This window comes from Lacerta agilis, chromosome Z (genome assembly GCF_009819535.1).
Source record: "Lacerta agilis isolate rLacAgi1 chromosome Z, rLacAgi1.pri, whole genome shotgun sequence".
Taxonomy (NCBI): domain Eukaryota; kingdom Metazoa; phylum Chordata; class Lepidosauria; order Squamata; family Lacertidae; genus Lacerta; species Lacerta agilis.
Window position 1 is genome coordinate 21,732,201 of NC_046331.1, and position 19,289 is coordinate 21,751,489.

General features: G+C 42.0%; 1 protein-coding gene across 1 annotated transcript in view; it reads right to left on the reverse strand.

Moving 5' to 3' along the window:
- Positions 1 to 1,487: 1,487 nt before the first annotated feature.
- MTMR8 (myotubularin related protein 8) overlaps positions 1,488 to 19,289 on the reverse strand; it is a 32,186-nt gene continuing 14,384 nt past the window's right edge. The window contains exons 4-14 of the mRNA XM_033137072.1: positions 18,104 to 18,261; positions 16,317 to 16,445; positions 14,426 to 14,560; positions 13,437 to 13,569; positions 12,088 to 12,197; positions 11,248 to 11,373; positions 7,087 to 7,136; positions 5,079 to 5,279; positions 3,949 to 4,077; positions 2,932 to 3,058; positions 1,488 to 2,436 (exon numbers count right to left, since the gene is read on the reverse strand). Coding sequence (XP_032992963.1) covers positions 2,137 to 2,436; positions 2,932 to 3,058; positions 3,949 to 4,077; positions 5,079 to 5,279; positions 7,087 to 7,136; positions 11,248 to 11,373; positions 12,088 to 12,197; positions 13,437 to 13,569; positions 14,426 to 14,560; positions 16,317 to 16,445; positions 18,104 to 18,261 — 1,598 coding nt within the window. The 3' untranslated portion in view covers positions 1,488 to 2,136. The remainder of the gene's footprint in view (positions 2,437 to 2,931; positions 3,059 to 3,948; positions 4,078 to 5,078; positions 5,280 to 7,086; positions 7,137 to 11,247; positions 11,374 to 12,087; positions 12,198 to 13,436; positions 13,570 to 14,425; positions 14,561 to 16,316; positions 16,446 to 18,103; positions 18,262 to 19,289) is intronic.

Here is a 19,289-nt window from a genome sequence, read left to right on the forward strand (position 1 = left end):
TAAGACCAGCAGGCCAAAAAGCAAACAAGCAGGATAAATATGCATTAGCATAAGCTTGCATCTTCTCTAGCAGCATATTGTTAATGGATTTCTGATCAGCAAGGCTAAGAGGAAGTGAGGCGAAATGTTCTCATCTAACCAGGCAGAGATTCTTAAGAAGCACCTTTATTAGAATACCAGAGCTGAGTGTCCTGGCAAAGCATATGCCATTCTGGCAATATTACATGCTGAGAAAATGCCAGGCTGGTCATAAAGACCTGATAACTGTACAATATTTCAAGATGTATTCTATAAAACACAGTCCTGAAATCAGCTGCTAATAGCAAGTCAGGAACTGTGACTAACTTATGAAGAGACTTTTTTCTATCATAATAGGATACAGTGTTTTAGTGCCTGGAATCTCATTTCCCTGGATAAGTACAGAAGATTCCAAAGAGCAGTGCTTCACTTTGATCCACTCCTGTTGCCAAGACTGAAAATACACAACAGTGGGGTGGGGGTGGGGAGTAAAAAACAAATGTAGGATGCTACACTGTATGTTAGTGCTTTGTGGAAAAATTAGTATTTTGCAAGTGCAAACTGTTCTTCCTCTCGTTAAGTCAGCAGGAATCTCCAAGCCTAAGTATCACTATTTTACCCAATAAGGAATGTATTAAAAGAAAGATAGGGAACCTGTAACACTCCAATTGTTGCTGGAATACAACTGCCTTTCATCTGTTCCAACCAACACAGAGAATGGCCAGGGATGATGGGCATTGGGATCAAACATCTGGAAGGCCAAGGTACCCCACCCCTGATCTATAGCATGGTGGCAGTTCACTCACTCAGACAAGGAGTGTGCCACTAACAAGCATAAAACAGCACAAATCTTGTGCATCTATTTCAATAATGGTGGAACTGGAAGCGCTACAAACTCATACATCTTATTTCCAAATCCTTCACTCTGGGAGGTCAGTAACAAATCAAACAAGGCAATTCCCAAGATGTGAAATGGGAAACCTCGGTCCCATTTTGTCTCAAATATGTCACAGTAATCACACTTTGGCCCAGCTCAGATATTTAGGAAGCTGACAAGAGGCTTCCCATGGTAGAATAATAGGTGTGCTGCCCTCCTTCCCTCCATGCATGAACCAGGTGTTCCACAAGGTTAATGAATTCATGTGATTCTTCCCCCTGAAAGCCATGAGGATTGGGAATGTGTTGTCTTACGTAACTGGGTTTCTGTGCTCATGTAATACTGTATGTGGGGTGGAGTGGAGAGTCTGTGCACCCACTCCTATACCAGCAAAGATGCACAGTAACCCAGACAGTGCTTGGACTAGACCTCCAGGAATAAGTGGAAGCTAAATAGCATGCCACTGAGCAGCCAAGACTTCTGTAGATGCTTTAAGACCTTTGACCATAGTCTATCGCCACTTCATCTACATGCCACAATATTATTCAAACTCATTAACATTGATAAAGATATAAACTATCAGCAAGACAGGTTCAAAACAGGTTGTTTTGTGTTTTAAAAAAGGTATCAATAAAAAGGATCACATACTTGCACATTACAGCCACATATCACAGTAATAAAACATCACATTGCTAATGGTTGGACACGACAGTAATCTCTAGTTAAAAAAACAAAAAAGAACAAAAAAGGCACAAATGCTTACGAAAGTATGTGCAGGGGCCAGCAAATATTAACCCAATGTTGCAAATGAATAGAATTCCCATGCAAGGTGTCAGAAGCCAGCCAAGGAAAGCCTCTCTAATATGGACTGGCATTTTCTTCCACTCACTAGTAGCTCACAATGCTTTTGAATCCATGTATCTGAAACCTTGTGGCTTTAAAAAACTCCCTCATCTTGGAAAGGGCTATCTGCCTCAGAAGCCATTTGTACTTGCACCAGAAAAAGGAACATGTGTGGCTGTTCTGGAAGATATGCCCAGAAACTATTTGTGGCAGCCCAAAAGCCAGCCCCATGGGTTGCTCTTGAAAGCCTTTGAACAGCAGCCTCCTCCCTTGCTTCCAAAATACATAACACAACACTTAACCATATGTGAGTGAGGTGGCTCTCCCAGCACCGGGCCACAGGTCTTGCATGCTTTATTGCCAATTTTCTATGGCTCAGGGCAGATGCAAAGATCAGTTCAATGGAGATGTCTTGCTCGAGCCTCAGGCTGGATGGTCCCATGGGTGCTACTGCTGCTGCTGTCACCACCTGGAATGTCATGGGGATTAACAAGACCCTCTTGGCTCTTCAGCTGCTGATCAGGTTCATCTCCCTCCTCCCTTGCCAGGATGCCATTAGCCAGCAGGGCAGGAGGCTCGTCCTCATAGTCCTGGGGTGTGTTGAGCATTGGGGACTTGGAACAGACAGTTGATGCAGTAACCATTTTGGATAAGATGGAAACCTCATCTGGCAGTGGTCCCTCTAAGGGAGGCAACTTCTATATCAGAAGAAAGAATGAACTATGAGAATAAAAGCATTTTTGAGACCAGCATATGGAGTATCATTGGCTTTACAAATGTCAGATCTTCTGGTGAAGCAGGTTGGAATGGAGGAAGGAAAGCACTTCAACACCCAGCTGATATTATGTACCTATTGGGAAACATCTTGGACTAAACCTAACTGGTCACAGTAAAATCGGCAGATAGCATTATTAAGGACAGAATTACAGAGCACTTGGAAGACTCCCACACAACTGGTAAACCACCAAACCAAAACACAGCCCACAGGAAGCTTCACAAGTACTTTGGCTTTGCTGGATGCCTAGGACTGCAAAGGCATGGATATACTAAGCCACAGTTTGGGATAATTCCGCACCTACCTTCCAGTGAAAAGTGTCTCCTTTTTCCCAATCTCAGTTGTATTGTGAAGGCCTGCATTGCAAGATTAGGTTTTCTTTTTCTGAACACATATTTCATTGCTGTGCACTACTTACATTTTCTAAGTCAGTAGCAGCACCCTCCAGCTCCACTTTCTGGCTGATGCAGCCAAGGAGATGATCCAATACACATTGTTTTGGGTGCATTCCTTTGTCAAAGCGGTTATACATGCCACACCAGAACCTCAGGGAAAGGGAGAGAGAAAAATAGAAACTAAGATCTGCGAAGGGGATGATGATGACAATGTAAGTGTGTTTCCTTTTTACAGAAAGCAATCTTAAGATTTTATAAGGTATAATAACCCCCATCCTCCTCATGTTAAATAAACCTGATAGGAAGAGGTACACTCCAGAATTCAAAAGAATTTTCGACATTTGATTTGATTTAATATTTGTATGCAGCTCTTCCAATAACACTGAACTCAAAGCAACTCATAGTAACAAAGCATTAAACATTAGCAAACATATCTCTCTGAGAAGGGGCTTCTTCACCCAGTGAAGCAGCACAGTCCCAGGCAACAACTTTTTTGTGTCCATGCCTTTTGATAGACAACACTGTGTACAACAGTATACACAATCTGTTATTTCTATTGGAATTGCTTTTAGTGAAGGATTTCAAACAAGTGTTTTCCTTGTTTTGAGGTCAAGCAAAGCAATAAAATTTTAATTTTTCCTTACAGCAGCCTTCCCCACCTTGGTTCCGTCCAGATGTTGTTGGACTATAATTCCCATCATTAACATTGGGCTGTGATGCCTGAGATTGATAGGAGTTGTAGCCCAAAACCTCTGAAGAGAACTAGGACTGGGTGAGGCTGCCTTAGTCTCTTCATTTTCATTATGCAGAGTTACAAAATTAAAGCAGAATCAGCAATGGGACAACTCAAGAGTCAAGGCAGCAGCAAGGTTCCTTGTTTCCCTAACTACTTTCTGCCAATAAGCAACTTTTGTTGTTTAGTCATTTAGTCATGTCCGACTCTTTGTGACCCCACAGATCAAAGCATGCCAGGCACTCCTGTCTTCCACTGCTTCCCGCAGTTTGGTCAAACTCATGTTAGTAGCTAATAAGCAACTTACTGGAAACTAAATGGCAGAGTGTTCGGCCGGAGTTCCTTGTAAGCTGCAAATCCCTTATAGAGTGGGTTTCTGAACTCCTGCTTCTTCTGGAGAAGGAAAGGCCACAAGGAATGAGTCTTCTCAAGGATTCTAGGAAATAAAAAGTGAGTGATTACAGCGGCCAATTTTTGATGATCGGAGATATAAACAAAAGGATCTAGGGAAGCAGAAGAGTGCTATAGAGGGAGAGAACTGCTGCAATTCAGCCAATCATAGGGAAAAACTAAAAGTGACATAAAACATGCTGCTGCCACCAAAAATTGCAGCCCTGTGTCAAGTTCCTGTGTCCCTACCGTGAAGCATCCCTTTCAATCTTTCTGACTCTGTCACCATTACACTGTACGCTTTCCCATCTGCAGCAGTCAATAATGTAGAACAAGGGAGGTGAAATGAGCGGTGTGGCAAGATCTGGACACAGGTTAGTTTCTTTGCATATTACAGAGGGATATTACAGGGGTACCACATTCAATGGCAGGCCCAAATTCTTTGTCATCTGTAACTCCAACCATATACAGTCCCCATTTATAGGTCTCGAATAGCAGTTCATAGGAGGCAAGACAAACCATGGGGGTGTAGTGTCAGCTGTCCTCTTATCTACTCGAGCTTCTTGCAAATCCTGAAGGTTCACATAGAGTTCCAAGAACACCTCAGGCTACTTCTATGTGGGAGAACATGATGCAAATGCCCTGCTGGATCAAACCGAAGGTCCATCTAGTCCAGCATCTTGCTCGCCACAGTGGCCAAACAGATTCCTCAGTGAAGCTCACAAGCAGGACATAAAGGCAATACCACTTTTCCTGCTATTACCAACTGCCCAGCAACTGCCTCTGAACATGGAGGTTCCATATACTCATCAACTTCTCTCCTATAGATTTGTCTAACCCCCTTTAATGCCATCTCTAAAATATTTTCTGACTCAACAGGGCAATGCATTTAAGAAACACATACACATTTGCGGGGGCCTGAACTAATGTTTTTAGAGTATTACTCTCCAGAGTTCAGGTTGGTTTAGGGAAATTATTCCTTCATCTTAATCTTCAGGGAACAAAGGAGAAAATACTGAATTTTGCCAGCTGGAAATGCCAACTCACTTCATATCTTCCCGGTCCTTGTGACAGGTCCCCAGGAAGTTGCCAAACTGGCAGGAATAGACGTGATCGTGAATTTCAAGAAGACACCTCTCATTAAAATCGAACGCACAAGGAAACTGTTGCATGAGCTGCCAGGTACATTCAATGAACTGGGTGAAGACAGGAGACACTTCCTTGGGGTCCCCTTCTAGATGGCCACACCTGGAGAGACAGAAAAGTTTCAGGGTATCATCAAAAGCATTGCTGAAGGAAGACAATAGGTGTTTAACCTTCAGTGGAGCCTCATCCTTCCCCAAAGAATCTGGTCAGAGGTGTGGAGAATTCAGTAATCCTTCACAAAACCTCTTCTACTGTAATTTTGGCTAGGGGTAGGGAAAAGACACATTTCTAGGACCTCAAGGAGAGAATCAAGAAAGGGGATGATCTGATGGGGACGTAGCAGGAATAAAGACTCTGGAGAGATTATTCTGATAGACCAGCTGACCATATGATTATTGGTAAGGAGGTCTGGACTTATCTGATGACTAGACAGAAGTTCAACCTGTAAAATTATGTGTGCCAGTTTGAGCTCCCTGAAGGAAAGGCACAATATCAAAGTACTGTTATGGTGCCTTGAATGATTATAGCAGTATCACTGAATATTCTGTAACAACTAAGATGTTAGTAGGATTTTCTATGGTGACGTTCATGCAACAAGTTTTGGCTTAGCACAGAGCTGGCAGGGAGGAACTGGGTAAGAAGAGAATGATCTTCCAGGGTTCTAAATTGTGTGAGGAAACTTTGTGGATAGAAACATTTTCTAAAGCATTTTATTGGTTCTTATATTTTATCTCATCTATATTGTTGTACACTACCCTGGTATTTTATGATGGGGTGGTGTGTGTATGCACATGTATACAGGCAACTCCTCACTTGCACACGATCAGCTTGTGTGTGACGACTGACTTGCGCACTGTTTCTGGTACCAAAAGGAGGCAAGGCGGGAACAGAACAGGCTGGAACTTGCTTGTGCACGTTCTGATGATGTGTAGAGTGACCAGGAACAAGACCCTTGCATAAGCAGGGGACTCCTGTGTGTGTGTGTGTGTGTGTGTGTGTGTGTGTACACACCACCCCTGCTTGAGAAGGTTATGCTTGGGGATGGGCCACAACCCAGTTTTAGAACATCTACCTTGCATGCAAAAGGTCTCATTTTCAATCTCTGTTGTCTCAAGGTAGGCCTTAAAAAGGCCCCTGCGTGCTGTCCTGTGTAGATAATACTGAGCTAGAAAAAAGCAGCCTCCCACATCCCTAATAGTGTGGTGTAGTGGTTAAGAGCGGTGGACTCGTAATCTGGGGAACCGGGTTCGCGTCTCCACTCCTCCACATGCAGCTGCTGGGTGAGCTTGGGCTAGTCACACTTCTTTGAAGTCTCTCAGCCCCACTCACCTCACAGAGTGTCTGTTGTGGGGGAGGAAGGGAAAGGAGAATGTTAGCCGCTTTGAGACTCCTTCAGGTAGTGATAAAGCAGGATATCAAATCCAAACTCCTCCTCCTCCTCTTCTTCTTAACTGGTGAAGAGTTTAGAGAAGCTGCACAACCTCAAGGGCAGGACTGAGTGTAAAAACCCATAGTTATTTGCAGCCAAGCAACTCGTTGCTAAACTGGATGGGAGAGCGCTTAGAGAACTTTGTCTTATCTGTGGAATTTCTTAGCACAAGTCCTTATCTTTCCTTGTACCAGTTCCACTCTAAGGAATTTCATCAGGTGCTATGCACAGTTTCTCTCTCTGCATTGTATCCTCACAACAATCCTGTGAGGTAGCTTAGGCTGAAAGCTAGTGGTTCAAAGTCACCCAATGAGCTTCAGTGCTGAGTAGGGATGTAAATTTTGATGTCCCTAGTCATACTTCAACCCCTTTACCACATTGTAACATCAACGGAAAGCATTTGGCCAAGAAGGGTATATACAGTACAAGAAGGATCCCCTTTCCAGACATTCTAATCTTAGCACACAATTTGGATTTTACCTGTGTGAGAACTTGTGGCCCATTGCAATCCATTCCTTTTCTATCAGGACCTTTAATGATAAATTAGAGACAGAAATTAAATTACGAAGTGGCTTAAAAAGAAAAATAAGTGGCACCATTCAGGGCAGCACATCAGGACTTACTTCGGGTTAAACAAGTGTAAGACCAGGCTGCCAGGACCATCAGAAAACCAACTGTGCCTAGACACCGTCCATTTGATCTTTCAGTGTGGCAGCACCTACACTCTGGAACTCTCTTCCCATTAATATTAGGCAGGTGTCCTTGCTGTACTGTTTACAGCACCTGCTAAAACCTTCTCTGTTTAGGCAAGCCTACTACAGTATGTAAAGCTGACATGTTTTTGAACATGTAATCATATTTTATAATGTATATTTAACTGCTGGTTTTATTTATATTTTGGGTTTCTGTTTTACAGTAATAGGTTTTCAACTCTGGCTTGCATTTTATTTATTTATGTAACAACAACAACAACAATTAGAATTTATATACAACCCTAAACCCTGGGCTCTCAGGGTAGTTCACAGAATAAAATCAAGATATAAAACTACAAAATACATAATAAAAATAAGAACCCAATAGCCCCCCAAAACCCACATTTTAAAAGGGCATAGGATGTAAATCAGATTATTATATATTTTATGTAAACTGCTGAGAGGTTGTTTTAAAAAAAAATTAAGCACTATACAGATAAAAAAAAAAATCTCAAGTAATGATTGATCTATCTGGAGCAGGAATTGGGCAAATTTTAACCCAACAGGCTATGAAGCAGGAAGAGGGAAAAGACATCCTTGGTCCACATTTTTCAGTAACTGAAGACCCCCCTCCCTTTTCCTGAGAGTCCTGGGACTTAAGTGTGCTCTCACTGTGTTCTGTAGTCCGTTTCAAATGCTGCAAGTCATTCTTAATAAGGTAAGGGTGCCCTCCTGGATGCAAATTATCCAGATCAGTCTTTCCCAAACTTGGGAATCCAGCTGTTTTTGGGCTACAACTCCCATCATCCCTAGTTAGCAGGACCAGTGATCAGGGATGATGGGAGCTGTGGTCCGAAAACAGCTGGAGACACAAGTTTGGGAAACACTGGTTTAGACAGAGCGCAAGGGAGTAGGGCTTCTAGGGCAGAGTGAAATGATCACTTAGCCTGCAGTTGAGCATTTTGGGGGGACAACAGCTTTTGCTTTTAAATTGTGGATATGTTTGTCACCCCTGGGCTCCTTTGGAAGGAACAGTGGGACATAAAGCTAACAATCAAGATAGTGAACAGCAGCAGCAATAAGCTCAAGCCTCAGTGCAGGAGCCACCTCAATGCTCTCCCCAATATTGCTCAGATATAAACAAATTACACGAACACAAATTAATCTGAAGTTCTTTTACTTAAGATTTTTGAAGGTTCTCCTCCCTCCTAAATATAGAGAAAGCTTGAGATGTGTGTGTGGGGGGGGGGTTAGAAATCATACCCACTGGTAGAGGAATGGCTATGAAAACTACCTTTGAAGAATGGAGAAGAAGGTCTCATTGTTAGCACTGGGACACTCTTCTCCATCATTGGTTGCTAATTTTCTGTAGGAGTTGGGATGGGGAGAAGCAGGAAATGGTAGCTACTACGAAAGCAACACCGTGACGTAAAACAACAGAAGGCAAAAAGGTAGCCAGTTGTTCCTCTTGCACTGTGCATAACTGAACTGATTTTATTATACCATTGGTGTATATCTAATTAACTTGGAAAAGGGTCCAGTGCAGCAATGGCAGCAAACAACAGCAATGAGAAGCCTAGCATCAATCAATAAAGATGTGGTCAATTCAAAGATCTTCATCGCTAATTATATCTCTCTACTACCCGAAAAGTAGCTGCTTGATAGTCTTTTGAATATCATAGCAATTTCAGTTCTTTATTAAATCATGAAGTTCTTGCCAAATGCAGGTCATTTCAGGGCAAGATCAGAACATCAAGATTTCTGAACATCAGCATCATGGGGATGCTTTCACAGGGTGAGCATTGTGTGCAAAATAGCTCTAAGTGCCTGGCTATACATGAGGAATGAGGCAGTAGAATTCTGAACTACACCACATCATGTATGTGTCATATTCTTGAATGCACTCCCACTACAGAGAAAGCTTCTAGCATGTAATAAACCAGTACTTCAGCATGAAAGATTTAAACACAGCGCTTTCACTAATGTACTAGTGTGCTATAGGATTTATATATATATATATATATAGGGGAGGGGGGAGAATGAATAACTCCACCTTCAGACTGATGTGGTACAGCCTGGAATTCTACTACCTCATTCTGCACAAGGGAAGGAGCAGCCTATTAAAGGACTGTTAATATAGCCAAGCAACATTTAGAACATCCCTTACAATATTTTCCTCGACAGGAGGGCTTCTAGAAAGATGCCCGTGGAAGAAATGCATGAGACAGATTAGAACTGAAAAATCCCCATTTCCTTTCCCACAAGTGATTTTTGCTTTCAAAAGCAACACCACCACACATTTAGATTTCCAATTCTAAGACAAGCATTTCTACATGATATGGAATTGCTCCAGCAGCCCGAAAACAGACAACACACACAGATGCATGACTCATATCCTCGAAGACCAATTTATGTCAAGCTCAGAGTGACAAAAATACCGAAAAGCCGTTTAGAATCATGAAATGCCTCCAGTGAGTATTTTTTTAAGTGCCTAGAAGCATTCTGAGGTACACCTTGGGATCAGATTATGCAGTGCTGCATATATGCTTGTATCTTTAATTGTATGAAATGCTTGTAGGCAACGCTGTGCTTATACAATGAGCATATGCATCTCTAATGTAGGACAGACCACATTAACTTAGCATCCTGACTATGTGTAGCCCATTATATGGAAATTCAGCAACACATTCCAATATTTAATATCATACTTCTCGTTCAAAATAAATCCACCCTCTAATAAAAGCCCCACAAATATGAATATGAATCTGATAGCCAATATGTAATGAAATCTCTGAAGCCAGAACGAGTCACATCCTTGTCATCCATTGTGCTGTTTATTTTTAGACTGCAAACCTGCATTCACTGTTGTGTGTGTGTTTTCAAAATTAGCACAAAACTGCCTAATAAGTGTCAGGCGCTTTAAAAATAATGCTGGTTGTGATTTAACATACAGGGCATTTTGCACAGTAATTCTTCAGCATCTTGCACAGTAATTCTTTCCTTACCATGTCTAGTAGCAGTAGCAGATATCATGCGGGCTTAAGTCGATGCACATAGTTGCTAACTTTGTTTACTTTATAATCCTAAAAGGCAGCTTACATTACAGGAAATTGAAATCACATTAGTCTTTACTTCAAGTCTTATTAGACTGATTATATGTTCATATGTGCACAGAGAAAAACCCCCTGCAAGTTCAAAGTATGAAATAGTGACATTGATGCACACTACTGCAGTAAAAGTGCAGCCCTGCCCAGTGGAATGGCTTTGCCTTTCATCTGCTTAGCTGTGGAAGAAGTAGAGTAGACACAACTGCACATCACTGCCTGGCCTAAGCATTCTGTTAGGTGGTACCAGGAACTCCAGCTGCCCATGCCATAACCTGCCTGCCCACCTTCACTCAGTGCTCCTGAAGACAGTGCAAGAGTATCTTATGCAAATTAGGGTAAATTTGCAAAAGGTGATTGCACTGGAACACTTTCAGTTTGGATCAGAACATTTTCTGATGCCCTAGAGAGTGTTCTAATTTAGCATGTTTATTTTACATGCTTTCAGTAAACAAAGCTAAAACTTTTGAAGTTGTCAAGCTTGACTAATACTGTATTTGCAATTGGTATTCATTCATTGTACTTAATTATGAAACAGAAAAAAATCTGTAGAGACATAAAGCAACAGGAAAAATATTCCATCCCACATCACTGCTTGAAAATATATAAAGAAGTCAAGGGGGCAAGTCATATATCAGAGCCCCCCAGTCCCACCACTGTTCAAATTAATTAGATTTGTCATGTGCAACTGGACCATGATTTCTCCAAATCACAAGCATTCAACAAAAGCAATCTGATGCTTTAATTGGGGTTTGTTTACACATAGACCAATTCTAACCATTTGAATGAATTGACCATATGGTTTAAAAACAAAAAAGCGAAGACATATCTTCTCCTGCTCTTACCATAAATCCCTTAAAGGTCCGATAAAAGGGGTCCAAGAGGAGGCTGGCCACTGAGCAGACCTGGGCAGTGCGATCCCAGCCATCAGAGCAGTGCACTAGGACGGTGGCACCTTCATCTTTCACTGCCTATGACAGGTGAGATGGCACACACAAACAAAAACGTACCATATAAACCTCCTGAACATTTCACAGCAAAACATTTTGACTGCTGCTTAAAATAAAATGGGGGTTACATGATACCAATATGGAGAGAAGGCCAAACAATGAACTATGAAGCAGATGGAACCTAGAGGACAGATGGGAAACCTGTGATCCTTCAGGTGTTACAGGACTACAACTGCCATCATCTGTGGACCATGCTAGCTGGTGCTGATGTGGGTTGGGAGTTCAGCAACATCTGCAGGGCACCACGTTTCCCAATCCTGGACTACAGAACACATGACCCCCTCCAACATCCCCCATTTAAGTAGGTGGCCCTCCATTTGTTTTTAATAGCCTGGATATTAAAAAAACAAGACCTGTGATTTCTCCTCTATGGGTCTTGCCATCATGGACTTTAACAATCTGTTAGTTTTTTCTGCTGCCCTTAAGAGTGCGCTGACAATGAACAACTTCCTAACCAAGCTGAATAGTGGCGCTGCCTCCTCTTGAGCACATTGAAGTGTCAATTCCATGTAGAAGTCATGGAACCATGACAGGTTTAATGCAGAAGACCTACTTTTCCTAGTGTTCATTCAAGATCTGCCTTGCCCAAGCACAGCCCAAGCAATAAAGCTTTCACTCCTGCTCTCCCATTTCTCTGATGACGTATATCTTTGGAAATTCAGAGGTGGGCCTTACCTTAGCAAGAAAGACACCAGCATCCATTACAGCTTTAATGTGCCGTAACCAGCCAGAGTTCTCTAAGCCAGTAAGGAAATCACTCATTGAAGGAGATTTCGTTTCACACACTAAAGGAACAAAAGCGGAAGGTATGATAAACATACAACTGTCTCTATCATTATGGAAGTTTCGTCCAAGCATTGAGAAATTGTTTGTGTGAAGGCCACTCAGAAACTGCTACCCAATATAAATTCCTCCTTTGTGTAGTCAGAAACTAGGGAGTCTTTCAGCCATGCACCTTGCGAAAGGCTGATTTAAAAGGCATGTTAACTGAGCAGCAAAAATTGTGTTTTTAATATTCTCTTGGGAGCCACTTATGAGTGGCTGGGGCAACCCAGTCAGATGGGTGGTATATAAATAAAATAATAATTACTATTATTAATATTATCAGGTTATGTGCTTCACTAAAAAAACATTTTCATATTGCAGATTCCTAAACTTCATTCAAGCATGGATTCCAGGGCAGTGTGCATGAAAATTCTAAATATCAATACAATATTAAAACAATAAAAATGAGATGGGAATAAAATCTGAGGAATATTAATCCAAAACAAAGTGGCAAAAGGAGTACACACCATTCTTCCCTTCTGTGCGAGGGTATGCCAAATCCAGGACAAAACCTGGATAATGCATCTCTCCAAGAGATGGAACTCACGGATATGAAAACCTTAATGCTTGGGCAGGCTGGAATGGAATGAGGCACTCCATCACTGCTATGTACCAAAGGTGAAAAGCCTTTGGGGCATCCAGTCACCTCACAAGGTACCCTCCAAAGTGGAAAAACAAATGTGTGGTACCATTCTGATTCAGCTGGCAGCTTGTGTGAAGTGACAGAAATCCCACTTATTCACCCTGCAGGATCATGACTGGGAAGAATCCTGCCTCCAGACAGCTTGGCCAGGAATGATTCAACCCTCCTCCTCCATATAAAGAAGTTGGTCACTTCTGATTTCACAAGGACGACTCTGAACTCTGCAGCTCAAATAGTTCAAACCCTCATTTCTCAATGTGCTTTAAAATTAAAATGCAGGTGTTTATCCCCCAGCTTTCATCTCTCTAAATATTGCAGCCATGTAATATCTCTCTCAGGTAACTTCTTAGAGCAAGCTGCAACACCAGCTAACAATTCAAGTCACTTCAGCAAGCCAGGAGAGCTGCCAGATTATTTACTCTCCTAATCTTTTGCCTGCCCCACACCTGCAGAGTACACAGGCTCCTGTGTCTACAATAGTTGCCTATCTTACAGCAAGGTAGTTCAACAGGTGGTCATCGCAAGTGGCCAGCCAAAATAAAAAAACCAAACACACCTTCCAGTAGCTTCTGCAGGCTGCTCCTCATTACATGGATGTTTTCGATACCAATGAATTTAAAACGAATGTTGTCGTAGTTATCAACATTCTCATAACCCTTTCCAGCAGCTCGGTTGGCCATGGCATTCAACTGGAAAAATTGGGTAGCAAAAAATGATTATGCACAGCCCTTTCTGATACATACACACCCACTGGCCCTCTTTAGCATTATTTGAAAAAGTAACTTAAAAAGTGGAATTCATCCTATATACAGTGTGGTGTCTCACAAAAATTTCTAAGACAGAAACTAGAACATTATCAGAACTGCAAGGCTACAATCCTACAATAACGTTCTCCTCTTTCCCCTAGGGATGCTTAAGTATTAAATGATGCATCATTGTGCAGTATTTTTTGCCACCTGCTGCAAGTAGCAGCCAATTAAGAGGAGATAAATCTGCCTTCCCTGACCTGGTGCCTATGCTTTGGACCATAACTCCCTTTGTGCAGGCTTGGGTTAATGGGAGTTTCTGCCCAAAACATCTGGAGAGCATCAGGTTGCAGAAGGCTGATTTAAAAGGCATACTAACTGAGCAGCAAATATGAAGTGACTGGCAAATCCTTTTGTGCATGTGTGAGAAGCATCAGTAGTGTCAAGAGCTGGTAACACTTTTTATGCCGAGGGCCACATTCCCTTGTGGGTAATCTGTTGTGGGGGGCACATGCAGTGGTGGGCTGGGAAGAACAAAATGTGAGCAGGTCACACTCTTCTCTCTCTCTTTGCCAACCTCTTTCCTCCCCTTTCCCTCCTTCTTACCACCTGCAAGAAGTCAGCCCAAGGTCCACATGAAGCAGTCCAAGGACTATGCAAGGCCCACCCATGAGACTAGGAAAAGGATGTCATGATTCACCTCCCTAGCAGCATCCCTTTATGGCCACACTGTGTTTAGGCAATGTCAAAGTCAGAGTTGTTGACCACACGAGTGCCCACAGATCCCATGAAGTGATACCTTTGGCCTTGTGTCTACAACATACATGAACGGACTTCCTGGGTTGGCTTCCCTAAGTGCTTGCAGCAGCTGTTCATCCTCTAGGCAACGAGCACTAAACCCAGACAAGGGCTGACTACAACGGCATATTGCAGCCTGAAAGACACAAGAGTATGTCACGTGTAGCAGGTAATAAGTTCTCCAGCACAGAATTATGCAGTAAGGCACCTGCTTTTCTCCACCCATCACTTGCAGATAGCAGCAGCAGTGTATTAAACAATTGCCTTGGTGTACCAACATGCATAAATATTATGAGAGAAGCTTTTATGAGAGTACACAGAAGTGACACAATTGTGGGGAGGGAAACAGACTTATCCTTTAACAGCTGTTTGGAGTTTATCTGGCCTGCCAATGCTTAGGAGGGTTAGAAGAAACAGCTTTTATTCAGAGAATACCTCCTTTTGGATGAGACAGTGCCTTTTGTGAAATGAGATCATCACCCTCATATCCATTTACTTTTGATCATCATTCTTCTCCCAAACCGGTGACAATGCTGGGTAACCAGAATACTAGCATGAAAACGCATACACCACCAACCAAGGGAAGTTTCCCCAAAAGGCACTAACAAAATAATTCTGTCCATACTTGAACCTAGGGCACTGCAAGGACAGCAAAGTTAAAAGCTAAATGCTCAGCATTTTATTCTACAATGAGAACCAATGCCACTTAAATCAGGCCAACGATGAATAAAAGAGGGTTCTCTGTTGCAAGCTATTTCCTGTTTCAAAAAGCTGAGATTAGCAGAGTTGAAATATAATTAGCTGAACATTGCCCAACATAACCAGATCTGTAGTTTTCAAGAAGAAAAAAACTCTTCTGAATTGATCTGAATGAAGTGTTGCTACCAAGTTCTGTGCAAAATGGAACTGGGTGAGAGAGTTTCAGGTGAGACCAAGAGGAGAAACTTACTGCTGTCCATGGGGTTCCCCATAAAGAGATTCTGGCAAGGCCCCCACTGAGTCACCACATGGCCAGAGCCAAGGCATCTGTGTGCACTGAAGACTTCACCAACACTTGCAGGCTGAGGTGTGTATAGCCAGGAGCTGGCTCTCCCCATCATTCCTGCATTGTCTCCCGAGGACAATGTGGGGTGTGTGTGGAAAAGGCACAAAAAATTGCTGCACATGCCTCAGCCAATCAAGAACTAATAGTCATCAGTAGCTAGTAGTTGCTGAACCATCAAACTTTACTCATTTCACCTCCACAAATTGTGGATGAAACCCAGCTGGAAAATCAGAATTCCAGGCTCCTGATTTTAGGAGTCCAGTTTAAAACTGTAATAATATTTCATTTTAAGAAGCTGCTTTTCCTCATCTCTTCTCTAAATGAAATTCTGAAAAAGGACAGCTAGTCAATTCAGGATGGGGCCCCCAAAACTGGGCAAAATAATTTTGGCCATGCTATGTTGTAAAGCAACAAATCATGGCCAGAATTATTTTGCCGAGCCACTTCTGTAAAATGTTGCCAAGAAGTCATATGGTATAGTGGGGGAAGAGAGAAGACATGAGCAATATTTACATGTGTTTGAAATGTAAAGCTAAAATAATTTCAAGGTAGCAATTTCAGTACAAGAAGACAAGATTGCCCTCTGCATCAATAAGCATTGTCTAAGACTTGATCCATCCTAGCGGTGGGGAACCTGTGGCCCTCTGCATGTTGTTGGACTTCAGCTCCAAATATTGATACTGATCAAGGAAGATGGGACCTGTTGTCCAGTAATGTCTGGAGAATCATTGGTTCCTCGCCCCAGTCTACACATACAGCACATTCAGGTGGAGTCCCAAGGAAGACGATGGGACTGACTATGGAGGAAGACCAAAACCCCATGAAAAGCAGAGCATGTGTTACTAACATTATTCTCTTTGTAGAAGTAGGAAAGTGCTGGTATCCGACCCCGGCTTCGAAACTTTGAGCTTCCCAGCACCGTTGCCCTAGTAGCTGCTTTAGGCACCACTAGATCTGGAGAGTATGTGCTGCAAACCTAAGATACAAAAAGAAATTAAATGGAGAAAGGACTGGAATCTTAAATTATTAACTCATTGAGGCATTTATTACAGGTTTGTACTGTTTCTCATAGATTACTATCTCCTTATTACACCTTATTGTCTGCACTTAAAAATTTGCAATGTAGCAATACAAAAGCTTGTATCCCGAAACAAATGGTGCATAATTAGTTCAGTTTTATCCTTCCTTAACATATCCAACCTTATCTTATAAAATTATGGGCCTTTTCCAAATGGCTTTCCAGCCTTCCAGAGCCCCATCCATGGGATGTCCAAATCACTTAAGACATACTTAACCAAGCTAAAAGTAAAGGGAAAATAAAGGATAGAAGGGTTTTAGGGTTGGTTTTCTTTTTTGAGATTCTTTGTCTGCTGCCCCCAGAAATCAAAGGTTCCACCTCTATACTTTCAGCATTCAGCTTCATTCTATTGGCCTACATCCATTCCATCACTGCCTCCAAGCACTGGTCTAACACCTCACCTGCCTCTCCTGATTCAAAGGGAACAAAGAGATAAAGCTCAGTGTCATCTGCATATTGACGACACGTCACTCCAAATCTCATGACAACAGCTCCCAGAAGATTCAAACAGATGTTAAACAACAACAACAATTTTATTATTTATACCCTGCCCATCTGGCTAGGTTTCCTCAGCCACTCTGAGTGGCTCCCAACAAAGGACTAAAAACAGAATAAAACTTCAAACTTTAAAAACTTCCCTAAACAGGGCTGCCTTCAGATGTATTCTAAAAGTCAGATAGTTGTATATTTCCTTGACATCTGATGGGAGGGCGTTCCACAGGGCACACACCACTACCGAGAAGGCCCTCTACCTAGTTCTCTGTAACCTCACTTCTCGCAGTGAGGAAACCAGCAGAAGGCCCTCAGCACTGGAACTCAGTGTCTGTGATGAACAATGGGGGTGATGCTCCTTCAGGTATACTGGGCCGAGGCCATTTAGGGCTTTAAAGGTCAGCACCAACACTTTGAATTGTGTTCGGAAACATACTGGGAGCCAATGTAGGTCTTTCAGGACCAGTGTTATATGGTCTCGGCAGCCACTCCCTGTCACCAGAGCATGGGGGATAAGATGGAACCCTGCGGGATACCAGAGGACAACTGCCATGGTGCTGAACAGTAGACTGCTTTCTGGAAATGGACCTGGAGGTAGGAGCAGAGCTACTGAAATACAGCACCCCCAACCCTTACCTCCCTAAGCTGCCTCAAAAGGATACTATGGTCAACAATATCAAAAACTGCAGAAAAATCAAGGAGTACAAACAGGGGCACAGTCTCCACATCTCTCTCCTGATAAATGTCATCAACTAGGATGACAAAAGCAGTTATGACCAGGTGTGTATCTGGAAGGGATTGGATCCAAGCAATCAGCTTCCTTTGTGCATGCCTGAAGCTGGACTGCCAACACCTTCTCAAGCACCTTGCCCAGAAAAAGGCATATTTGCCACTGGACGATAGTTGGTATTCTTCTGCTTATTTATATCCTGCCTTTAAGGATATTCAATTTTTGAAGCAACTCACAAGTAAAATAAAAAATACATGAACAAAGTTAGAATGAAAAGTATAACAAGCCATTGGAATGAAACACTGCATTAAGCTGTCGTCTGAACAAGAATTACCTCATAGTCTTTGTTAAAATCAGTTATTTCCCAATAGTCATTCGGAATCCCCATGCGCTGGTAGTCTATTTTGACATCTATCAGCTTCCAGCCCATCTCCCGGTTCTCTTTGGGCATTTTGGGATTGTAAGAGAATGCATAAAGCTCTTCCGGTTTCACTAGAGCACAAAAACAATTTTGAAAGAGGAAAAAAGTGATTGTGCAAGCCAGAATCCTTCATAAATCACAGGTACACATACACACACAAAAGTGGAATCAGGAGTAGGGATGGATTACTCTGCAAATGATTACTCTGCTTGGTTACTTGTTTTTCCAGTTTTAAGCTCAGCATGCTTTATTTCTGCTTTTTAAAAATAGATAAATAAATGTGCCATTTTAAAACAACATATGCTTTTCTTTTCAAATCAGCACAAAATCTGTACTCATTATTATTATTATTTTGCAATTCCCCTAATATAATGTTTTTTTATGGGGGGGTGGGACAGTGCCTTCACTATTATGTATATTTTTGCACACACGTTCCTCTAACATATGCTTTTTTATATACACATTTTTGGTGGGAAAACTGCATCACAAAAAACTGCATCACAATTCAGAGAAGTGTGCATTTAAAACAATAACTGTGTTTTGGTTCAGAAGGTGTGAATTAGGAAAAATAGAATCACAGAACTGTCGGATTGGAAGGGACCTCCCTGAGGATCATCTAGTCTAATCCCCTGCAATGCAGGAATATGCAGCTGTCCCATATGGGGATCAAACCTGAAACCTTGGTATTATCAGCACCACACTCTAACCGACTGAGCTATCCAGCTGATGTTTGAGCTGTAGCAGTAAAAAAACAAAAACAAAAAAACCAACCAAATTTCTCCTCTAGCTTCATTGAGAGGTTTCCTTTGTGTTCAGTTTTGTTCCAATTTCAGATTTTGTTTTAACAGCCTCCCCCAGCCTTGGAAAAAAGCCCTTAAATTACTAATTCACATGACATTTACCAATGTTCCCTCCTATTTATCTACATATACTTATGATTGCCCATCCCACTGTTAAAAGAAAGAACAAACTTTCATGAAGCTTCTTTGACAGGTTGAATGGGAGTTACTGGTACATGGTTTTTATGTGCCAAGAAAGAATATTTCTATTCGCCCAGGCCTTTAGGCTCCTTCTCAAAACAAAACAAAACTCACTGATA